The 11,778-nt window shown below is 36.1% G+C and overlaps 1 protein-coding gene across 1 annotated transcript; it reads right to left on the bottom strand.

Moving 5' to 3' along the window:
- Positions 1 to 7,909, bottom strand: lin7c (lin-7 homolog C (C. elegans)). The gene is made up of 5 exons (XM_053319548.1): positions 7,753 to 7,909; positions 5,716 to 5,834; positions 5,497 to 5,568; positions 5,104 to 5,313; positions 1 to 4,386 (listed from the first exon to the last, which is right to left on the bottom strand). The coding sequence occupies exons 1-5, from the start codon at positions 7,787 to 7,789 to the stop codon at positions 4,219 to 4,221; spliced, it is 606 nt and encodes a 201-aa protein (XP_053175523.1). The 5' UTR covers positions 7,790 to 7,909; the 3' UTR covers positions 1 to 4,218.
- Between the last annotated feature and the right edge of the window lie 3,869 nt (positions 7,910 to 11,778).

Genomic DNA, 11,778 nt, shown 5'->3' with positions numbered 1-11,778 from the left:
GTCATTATTGTATGCACTGTTTATTTAGCCTCCAGTCCAATTATTAAGTTCTACATCACAACATTTTACATTCCACATCAATGTAACACAGTAAATTAGATAACAAACACAAAAATAACACAACACAATCTACAAGGTAATAATCCTAAACAAGCACCAACTAAAACATTTCAAAACATTATCAAAATTTTCACAGAGGTTGAAAGTTTGGTCTTGGTACTAGAAAGAAAAGAAAAATCAGTTCAGATGTCAGAAAAGAGCGCTGATCCAGGCTGCTGTATGTGCTCAGCCTTGACGTCCATACAGATATAAGATCAATACGTCGCCTTTTTATGTCAGTGCTGCTTTTTTGAGAGACTTTGCTGATATGGCCCTGGTACACAGCCAAAATGGAAGTACCAATCATTCCTGTAATTTCTTTTTTAAGAAAATCACTTATAAAAATTGAGAAAAATATCAAAAGAAAACTATTATAAAAAATACTCTATTGACCATTCCAATATATAGACAAGGAAAAACGGGTAGAAAGTTGACAGGAACTTCACAAAATTCTGCAAACTAAGTCAAACGATGGTCAGTGACATTCAGTGGAGAGTGTGCAATATCACTTACAAGTCTCATTCCATTTTTTTCCTGATTAACAATACGTGTGTGTGTGTGTGTGTGTGTGTGTGAGCAGTGAATCCAACTAGCTAATATGGAGATAAAACACAATTAAGGGACAATCTATACATTATATTAAGACATTTCAACTTTTATGTACACTCTGGACACTTCTGCTAAATCTTCTGTCTCATAAAGAAGGAAAAAAAGAGAAAAAAATGAGTAGCCTTTAAAATGGTCTATTACTAACCACATCTCACATAAGCCTCTTCCACATGCATCCTGACAATCATTAATTAGATAGCAAGGCTGTTATCAATGCAGCTACCTGATGGTGATCAATATGTGAATGTTGAAATATCAAACATTTTGTGTCTCGCAATGTTACGTAACTCCCATGTGTGTTTAAGTGCAACTTTTCCAAAGTTTTCATATTACATTCACATTTCTCCACACAGCCTCAACTGACATTCTACAGTAAAATGATTTTGCACCATATTAGGAAATTTCCAAACTTTTTAAATGACTTTGCATAGATTCATCGATTTGCATTCAGTTTTTGCAGTACCGTGTGTGTGTTTTATTATCATAGTTTTGTCCTAAAATTCAGCATTTTTCATAAGAAGTCATGGATAAACGTGGAGCATCAAGCATCATCATGTATCATCATTTTCTTGCAATATTTAATGCGATATTAAAGCAATATACGAACCATCTTCCACTGGCTTGAACAAAGATAATTCAGCTGCTGTTAGAATTAAGTTTGGAGTTGACACAGAAGGTGATCATGGACAGATGTAGAGACTATTATGAACAACATGCCAAGGAGTGATTTGTTTGCTCCAATTTTAAATTCAGAAAATGGCAATTTTATCATCATTTTTATCGTCATTTTCTTAACGTGAAATAAACAATCCTTTCCTAACTCCTAAATCTGATATTTTCCAGTATCTAGTGATTCATTCAGTACTTTACAAAACATGTTTGAGTGACGCATTTAGTGGTGACCAAATGCTTAAAGTGTCTCTGTAAGGAAACATTTAGACACAGACAATATCACATTTTTTCAGCAAAGCACTGATACTTGAATTAGCTGGAGCGTCTTAGAAGTGGTGGATCAAATGGCCAAAACCCCAACAGAGATAAAGAATAACCTGCATCACAAAATCAGCTACAGAGGCCCAAGGACAGCATGTAATGAGTGGCCTACTGCACAACTATCATATTAGTAATTATGGAGCATCATCTAATAATGACAGTTGTGTGTTAAACACCTTCAGACTGACACACTTGACTGGACAAACAGTTCAGGACTTTTTCGTACACTGTTGTGCGTTTCTGTTACTTTGTCCACCGTCCACTGAATTTCTACAACAGTTACTGAATCACTACTTAAGTCTTGTCTCAACAATGTGATGTACCACTCCTGAGACTGAACGATAGTATGGCTTACACAGCTAAAACCATGTTTACATATTCTAATGTATATATGGATATTCTGTAGCGGAAACCTATTTTTCCTCTTCACTGGGAAAGCAAAGCAAGGTTTCTACATACTCTTTTGTCCTTGTATGTTGAAAATAAAGTAGTTTACAGATAACTGTGACTTGTGAACTTGTTTGATTGACATATTGCATGTAGGCATAATGGTAGCATTGGGACGTCTCAATGAAAAAAGACCAGAATTGTCCTTCTTTTAGCCATTAATACTTCAGGACCGCTCTCTCATGATGTAAGAAATATCATTATGACAGTTTAACATGCCCAAACACTTAAAAACTAGTCAAACTTTCTTAAAAGGTGTTGTATTTGTAGACATAGGAATAAAGCCTACATGTACATTTCTGTGTGCTGGAGTTATTGACACAGTTTTGATGCTTCAAACCGCAGATCAGAACCAACATAGCAGTGTGGCAGTATTCAGTGATAACATGTCTCTCCTTTTTACATGATGTGCAGTTTGTTATATCAAATAAAGAGTACATGGGTGCCACTAAACAGCTGGCTTTAGTGGAGTAAAGATGACTGCTTGAAATTATAAAAAGGAAAAAATGCCAATTATTTAAAAAAAAAAAAAAAAGAAGAAAAACCTGCTCTAAACTATTGAAATCTGTGGGCTTTACCTTGTATTTAAATGGAATATAACCATAATATAATAAAAGTAAAGGGTAATTATAAGAAAGATATTTTTCAGTACATCACCCGTTTCATCTGTATGATTCACCTCAAGTCTGTTATAGATGTCAATGGTGCCAGGATAGAAAAATTCAAATATAGTTAATGCTTCATTTAACACGCACTTTTTGTTCTGCAAGACTGTAACAAAATGTTAAAAATGCACAGAAAATAAAAATGATATGCCAATGTAATAGATTTACAGCATAAGCCACTAAACACTGTGTAAAGCCTGGATGAATAAGCAGTGACCACGAACAGCATGAGTGAGATCAACACCTGCGCTCACATTAGGCATTTTGTGACTGAAAACAATTGATATAATGAACGTCTTATTTTTCTGTCACTAAATGACGCAAAGAATGCTAACTAGCAGATATTATCAAAGATGAAAAGACGTGTTGTGCAACTGATTTCTCATCAAGTTTTGCAGCTGGCGTTACATCAAGACAAATGAATCAGTAGTTGGACAGATTTCATCTCTTGTCACGCCGACTGCTGGGTTTATGTTTGTAAAGGATCATGATGAAAGTGAAAACCGGAGTCTCTGTAGCAGCATTGTAGCAGCGTTGCTGAGCCCCCATTACGTCATTTACAGAACATGCTAGACTTCACAAACCCCACAGTGTGTGCTGAGCTTTTTATAATGTTAGAAAACTGCCCAACAAAAACCTAAAAGATGATCCATCCCTTTTGTTTTGAAATGTCCTTCCCTTTTAAAAAAAATCAAAATATACAACTGTTTCTTTATAAGTCAAACTGTCATCAACTCCTCCAAAGCCTACAGAGTGGCAATTAATATAAAACTGTATATTCTTTTTTAAAAGTTTGCACAATCACGTTTTACAGATGTTTAACATGCATCCATCAAATCAGATGATCTTTGAGAATAACAGCTGCAAAGTGTGTAGTGATCCCTGCCACAAGCATTTAATAACCAATCTTAATTTTGACTTTAAACCACCAAAGAGAGTGAGAGAAAAAGAGAGAGAGAGAAAGACAGAGAGCGAGAGAAAGGAGAGCTATGAACACAGTACAGAAGATAAACATGTTTGCCCTGAGGCACTTGGTAGTGGCTGTGATCAAAGAATTAAAAACACTACCTTTCCAGTCAAAGGAGTTGTGAAGTTGATCTCAAAAGTTGCATTCAAATTGTCAATTCAAAAATAAAGCACAAGGTGTGAGTGACCACCTACATTGACAATCATGAATATGCTAGCATTCTCCTAGAGTTGTAGTGTCCAGTACAGTAGTGAAGATTTAAAATGCTACAGGAAACTGTAGAAGCACAATATACAGCATGTGTGGGTAAAAACTAAAACTAAACTCGGGTATATTTGTTATGCTTTTTGGGCAGGAGGATAAGAAAGAGACCAGAACAGATGGCCAGAAGGCTAGAAGAGGAGCGACATGGGGGCTCGGTATCAACATGGAAAAATCCTACTGGGGATAGTTGTTCTGTTGCCGGCGCTTCGCCGACCTCATTTTCTCAAAGCGCGACTCCATTTCCTCTAGGACTTTAGGGGTGTACCTTACTACCAGCTTCACTGTGCCCTGAGCTGCTTTGAGGAGTTCCACAGCCTTTTCATGGTGCTCACCTTCCACACTCTGCAAACAGGGAAAAACAAAATGTACATCAAGATTTTATCACAAACAGCACTGTAGTAGAGTCTGCAGTTTTTACAGGGTCATAATCAGAGAGTAATATACTGTTAGCAATTTGTAAGCACAAGATCAACAAGTGCTGGCAGAAACAATGATCTCGTTATCTTAGAGGTAAAGTAATCAGAGCTACAGCCAAGCCACAAGCCACAAGATTTGGCAGCCTGGTTACGATTTAAAAGTCTGCAATTTAGAACTTTTAATAAGAGAGCAAACAGAGCAATAAACAACGTCAATCAGATGATTGTCTTTAGGCTGATCTTGAACTTTTAACTACCAAGAGAGATGCAAAATGCAACAATCACCACTGTTGAATGCTGTAAACAGTGTGGATGAGACTTAAAATGTAGCTTCTCTCATAGCTGGAGTTGATGATCTGCTTATTGGTAAAAGGTTTATCGGATTCAACTACAGCAGTGAGCTAACTAGATGATGCAGCTCTTTGCTAAAGAAGCAGTAGCGAGTTCTGAAGTGATGGAGCATAGACAGGATTCATGGTGAAAAAAGGCAAAGATTGCCTTGAATAGGATAAAAATCTTTAAGTTAATCAATTTTCAATGCATATATATTTAGTAATCTCAACAGAAAATGTCATTACTGACTGAGTTGTATTTCACGGTAAAGCATCAAATGTAAAATAACTCTAGTAAGTGACGAACATACCACCCCATTAACGGAGAGCAGCTGATCGCCTCTCTTCAGGCCCCCGTGTCGGTCAGCGATGCCTCCTGGTATGATCCGTGAGATGTAAATAGGTGAGTTTTGCTCCTTTCCACCCATTATATTGAAACCCAGGCCTTCTTCTGTCTTGGGCAATTCCACGACACGAGGATGCGAGTGTCCCTCGCTTGCCGCAAAAGCTGCCACAGTAGCCTATAAATTAAACAGTGTTGTGTTAATATTGTTAAAGCTTTGTGAATACACTGAATTTACGACACTAAAATGTCAAGTGTTCAGCTGACAGAGTTTTAAGAAATAAATTGTCTGAAATAAAACAGAAAAACAAGTGTGTGAATCACATGCTTATGCTCTAGATTGGATTTGATTTGAGTCTACCTTGGCTGTGGCATTGGCCCTGACCTCAGGACTGCTGTTGATGTCCACCGTTTCATACACATGCTCATACACCTGAAGAGACAATTTTTTTCAATATTTTGTCACATCTCAGCTTCAAATATTCAAACCACAGAATGTGTGTACTACTAGAAGGAAAACTTGGAGTAATGACATCTTACAATTCAATGTTTTAAGCGTAATAAACACAAAGTGTCTTACTTCTCTGACAGCATTACAGAATTCACTCTGTAGGACCCTCTGCAGGGCCTGCAGCTTCTGAGGGGGAACCTCCCCTGTCCTCTGGAGCTTATCCAGCAGTTCAATCGCACGGTTAATATCTGTCAAACACAAGAACACATGCACCAACCTCAAGGTTAAAACTGGTACCTGCAAACAGGGGCTTTCACAAAAAGGTATCTGGAGGTCCAGTTGAAACCACACAAATGTAAAGACACAGGGATACAATTGCTTTCAAATGAAAAACAGAGTGACAAAAGTAAAAAAAGTCTAGTAATTATCCATTAAATCTTTCAATCTGTCAACTCCAAATTAAGGTCTAACCCTTATTAAAAAAGGTATGAAAAAAATCTAAAGACATGATAAATATAATAAATATCTCCATGGGTTGTTTGGTATGACGGAATATTATGGCCAGACTAAGATAATTTGTTTTGGAAATTACGAGAATAAAGTCATAATATTAGGTCTACAAGAATAAAGCTGTAACTTTACGAGAACAAAGTCATAATATTACGAGAAAAAAAGTCATAATATTGTGATGATTATGAGAACTCTTACAAGAAAGAGCAGTCTTCCCCCTGCGTTAAAATGAGGAATGTTGAGCATCTTGTGAAGTTATACTTTGGTATCGGTTTCACAAATAAGATAATACTTCATCTTTTGGCACATCAGCATCAAATTATTATCAGTATCAGGACTTTGAAATGGACGACGGAGTATTAGAGCCATAATATGAGGACAAATACATAAATAAATACAATTTTGGAAATTACGAGAATAAAGTCGTAATATTACAAGAATAAAGTCATAATATCACCAGAGTAAAGTCGTAATAATACGAGAATAAAGTCGTAATATTACGAGAAAAAGAGTCATAATGTTACGAGAATAAAGTTGTATGAATGGCACGCAGATGTAACCACAGCTAGCCTTGCAGTCAGTCGACCACTACCAGACAGCTCCTCTTCCACAAAAGAAGTAATTTCTTCCAAGTCCATGTGGTTCTTTCATCGAAAAAGATAGTTTGCACAATCGTTTCAAAGTCCTGATACTGATAATAATTTGATGCTGATCTGCCAAAAGATTAAGTGATAATAAAGTATTTATTATCATCACATTTTCTTATTACAAAAATGACACTGAGCGACTAATCGATTAGCAAAATGGTTGGCGATTAACTTAATAGTTGACAACTAATTGATAAATCGTTGCAGCTCTAATGTAACATAATTACATAATTGTACAGAATTGCGTTTACAAGCACAAAAAGTGTGAGACGTTTTTGCTCCAATATTCTGTCTTTAAATGAGTAAATATGTTCGCATTTTGATATTATTATTATCAATACCATTGGTTGGGACACAATATATTATTATTGATCTCTCGAACTCTGGCTAATACTTGCTAACGATTGTGCGAATTAATTATACTACTGAACATAATTACATCATTTCATTGTACATAGCATGGTGGTAAATCCCCTCCAGATACATTAGATTATACTTCATAGCAGGAAGTAACATGACTTCTGTTTAAAACCCAGCAGCTATGTTAGCTGTTCACGTTAATGTCTGCAGATTTGGTTACTTGCGACACTTGAGGTTTTAAATAAGTCATATGTTACAATATATTTGAATCCCACCTACCCACCATTGCTACTATTCAAGATGAAAATATAAAAGGATATTCTATGAAGCCACATTTATTAATGATGATGCAGACTGAACCTTAGGCAAACAAGCTAACAGAGCTGAGCACTAGTAGCTTGAGTTCGCTCAAAGTAAAACATCGTTATTTTACAAACTGTTACTACCATCCTAACTACTGACAATAACTAAAATTAATGAAAGCTGTACACATTGGTTGTGAGTTTTTTTTGGCGCAACGTTTGGTAAACGAATGAAATAAAGGCAGTCAAAGACAACAATCATCAGCTGTATTAGCTAATGTTAAGCTAGGTTATTGTATCACAACAAATATTTCTAAGCTAACGCCTAGCTAGCCGATTAACTTTACCTCTCTCCAACCGCACAGGTTCCCCGAGCGATGCCATCCTTGATATGACAGTCTATTTGGTGTCAATGGATATTGTGTTAAACGCTAGATATGGAAAACTAAAGTTGGTAATCCTAGCTAACGTTACGTGTGCTTAACCAAGACGATAAATCAGCTTAGCCAAGTTAGCCGGCTAGGCTAGCTGCCAGTGTCATGGTGCGTTCAGGAAACCTCGAAAAGTGGAGGAACCACCGAACTCAAATTGTTTTTCTCAGAAGTTTGAGGGTGTGCCTGAGCAAACATTGAAAGCGTCTCCTTTACCCATTGTGTATCATCAGTCAGTTTTATACATTTTTTTTCTCAAAACTAGTAATTATGTATCAATGTATTATGTAATCCGTGTTATATATGACTATTTAATATATGTGTATATCAAAATATAGCTTTTTTGCATATTTCATTTCTGGAGACAATTTCCACTCAAAAGACTGGATAATATTGGGACTCAGGTGTAACTCTACTCAAAAATGTTTTGTTTTTTTTCCTTTATGTTCCTTCAGTTGGAAGTTTGAGCTTTACTGTGCAGAATGATGTATGTTGTGCAGCTTGATACAAGAAGGCTGTTGACACATTCATCTGCTGAACGTGGTAAATTGATCCTGGTTCAATTTTCAATTTACACAAGTTTAATGTGGAAACTTGAAGCCTCCAGTGCACATACACTGAGAATGGTCTTTTCAGTGAAATATACGACATCCTTTGTTCAGCAGTTACATTTCTGAAAATTAAAATATTTGCATCTTAATAGGGAAGGAGTAGATGTAATCTTAATAAATTTTGTGGAAAAAACAGACAAAATGATTATTCAAAGCAAAGTATTTTGACATATTTTAAAATAAGTCTGGAGGGGATCTTAGGTACTGGGTTGTGTAAATTCTGTTTATTGTTGACAGAAGATGTGGCGAGGTGTCCTTCAGGTGTCAGAACTTTGTGCTCAGCCCATTGAGGTCCACAATTCACCAAAATCCAGGGATAAGGTGATGAAAGTTTTCCCATTTTGTGACCCCTTTCCCATATCTGTGTATAACAATTACACAGTCAACAAGCTTCTGTGGGTGTTAGAGCATCATTCTTTCAACGGCTATACTAAGCCTCTGCATGGATGTTCATGGCTCTACATCTCTTAGTACAAGGGACTAGACACTTCCTTAGATTTTGCTAACACCTGGGAGGAGCAGTCTCCCTACTGCCCCTGACTGGTTGGCTGCAGGACATCTTGAAATGCAAAAAGTACATTCTGCTACTTTACCGCTCCCTGAGGGTTAAAACCTTCAAGCATGCCAGGTCTTACCACACCCCAATCTATGACATCACACAAGGTGTTGTAACCCTAACCCTTTTGACAGCAGACCTGTTGTGACATCAGTGACTGAGAAGTGGCCAGAAGTGGGACACACTTGTACTTGGGACACAGGAAGAGTGAAGGAGCACTAACTATTGTCTTTTTTTGACACAATATGTGATAAGCACATCATTTGGGTTGAAATATTGAGTTTAGTTTTCTTCTTGCTTTTGTCTTTAAGTTTCAGTTATAGCTTAGGGTCAAATAAATACTACATTTAACTATGAGGTTTATTCACATGCATTGGTTTGAATAACGATGCATCACAATAGTCACTTTGCCCATTTATTAAGTGTGTGATTGATGATTGCAGTTATCTATCACTTAAATTATGCTCAACAAAAACTGCTTTAGGCAAGCTTAGATAATCGTGAAAATGCATTGGAGAAAGTTTGATTAATTGATCTCCATGCTGAGTATGTGTTAGTGCACAGACATGTTGAATGAATTTCACTAAGTCCCTCTTATTCTATCTTAAGGTGGATTTAATTTCAAGAGTTAGCAGAGCAACTGCTTGGATAACTTAAAAGTAATGTTAATTCTTACTTTTTTCTACCAGGCATGACAAGAAATCTTCGTATCTCTTGTTATATAACGGATCATTTGAGATAAACAATCTTTCTCAGAGGTAGTTTAGAGACTCTCTACTATCCTCATGGCTGCTGTATAATAAAAGTAAAGTAAGTCACGGCACCTTCATCAGGTTCCTCTGGACTGAAAAGTTTTCTCTGTTCAGCAGATGTTTCCCAAATCCCAGATCTTCTCTTGAGAGGTCACACTTACCTTGAAGTTGATGAAGAAGAAATTAAATGAGGAGGCTGGGATCACATGTAGTACAAATTTAAGACATAACTGAAGTTCTTGATGAATTTTTGTATATTTGTCTTTTGTGATATAGGAGCGTTCCCTTTGTCTGAAGCGCTGTAGGATGGATTCATTTGAAAGTGTTTGTATGATGTTGAGGTAAAAAGAAAGAAAAAAATGTATTATTATTCTACTACGACCTTAAACTATGCATCCAGACTTTTCACATTCTCACTTTCTATTGAGTTAAGAGGGAACGTTGATAAGAAACTGCAGCTGTCTGCAAACTCAGACACCAAACTAGTTTCCTTGAGAGGTTTTTCCTTCAGATTAGAGTGACAGCTGCAAAAAGCCCTGATGACTGTCCTTTTGTAAAAGATTTAACTATGACATTACCATCTGCTAATAGGAAAATGGTGGGTGTATGGTTTTAATGTACACAAATGCATGGGTGCGTGAATCCATCACTGTCAAAGTCGGGCATGCCTCATATGCACTTGTAGTGCTTATACTAGTCTGCACTTGTATGTGTGGACGCTTTTCTTGTAATATTATGTTGTTGTAATTGTGAAATGTCACATGTGCAGCTGGAATAATAATTATGTAAATCTCTTGAACACTTGTGTATGAACACCAAAGTATCAAAGGACATGCATTTGTGTTCCAGTAATGAGCTGGCAGGGTGCAGGAAGTAGTTAAAGCTTCTTTTCCCCACCTTTTCCCTACTAAAAATAACACTGAATAACACCCAGAGCTGCAAATGATACGTCTTTGCCACCAATATCACATAGCTGCTTGAATTTGGCATGCATTTCCCGATCACTGACTCTGCTATAGCAAACTCTGTGATATTATCTTACAGGCTGTAAATATGTGAATGACTCCACTGGTTATCATTGGATCTTCCTGGTTAATTTTGTAGTTTTATGCTTCAAAAATGTGACAGCGTTTGTGCGCATGTGTTGTTTGTGTGTGTGCCTGCCTTCCTGCCCGTCAGCACAATAAAGTTTGTCCTGCCTAAAAATGCACTGTTGAAACTTTATCGACATTGATATTGTTTTTCAGTTGCCTATAGTCATTTTTATTTCTTCAAATATTTCAGTTTAATATTGCAAACAACTTCACAACATACAAAATGAATAATATTAACCCAGAAACATGTCAATGAATAAATTTGATATATATATATATATATGTATATATATATATATATACATACATATATATATATATATATATTGTTTTTTTTATATATATATATCTTGTCCTCTGGTGGGGATAAAAAAATAAACAGCAAAGCTTTGACAACAGCACCTTGACATAGTATGTAATTCCAACATTACCTTGAGAAGTTTAGAACAGTAAACAGATAAATTACTTGAGAGGAAAATTGTTTTCTGCTGAATATGTAAACGGAATGTTTTTTGGTCAGCATCATATCCTTTTTTGTAAGTGGAGAATTTCTCGATTCACAATTGAAGCAGCATGCAAGCTTTTGAAGATGGAACTGTCCTCTCTCATTCCTTGCCTGTTTTTTCCCTTCATTTTCTAATTCTTGGCAATGTAAACAAATCACAATGTCTTGAGGAATGTGATATAGTAATTTAAACTGGGCGCAAATGACTGATCAGATTTTTTTTAATTGTTTACAAGGTCATGTATATGTTCAATAAATAGACTGTAGTATCACTTTTACTGTATAAACTTCATCTTTTTTTACATGCAGTCCATAAAATTTTCATTTGACGGAATAATTTACCCTGTTATGTATATATACAAATAGATATTTTCTCTTTATTCTCTTTTTTAAACTCTTCAATAAAATCTATACATTTTATACA

This window comes from Scomber japonicus, chromosome 1 (assembly GCF_027409825.1).
Source record: "Scomber japonicus isolate fScoJap1 chromosome 1, fScoJap1.pri, whole genome shotgun sequence".
NCBI classification, from domain to species: domain Eukaryota; kingdom Metazoa; phylum Chordata; class Actinopteri; order Scombriformes; family Scombridae; genus Scomber; species Scomber japonicus.
Note: the sequence above shows the minus strand (reverse complement) of the source record. Positions and strands in the feature narration are given on the sequence as shown.

What these genes read in the sequence shown, in the direction of transcription:
- lin7c (XM_053319548.1), bottom strand. Translation starts at nt 7,789, where the DNA reads ATGGCATCGCTCGGGGAACCTGTGCGGTTGGAGAGAG. An exon ending in GGGCCAATGCCACAGCCAAG is followed by an intron (nt 5,314 to 5,496) that starts GTAGACTCAAAT and finishes TTTAATTTATAG; the next exon opens with GCTACTGTGGCAGCTTTTGC. An exon ending in TGCTCTCCGTTAATGGGGTG is followed by an intron (nt 4,387 to 5,103) that starts GTATGTTCGTCA and finishes CCCTGTTTGCAG; the next exon opens with AGTGTGGAAGGTGAGCACCA.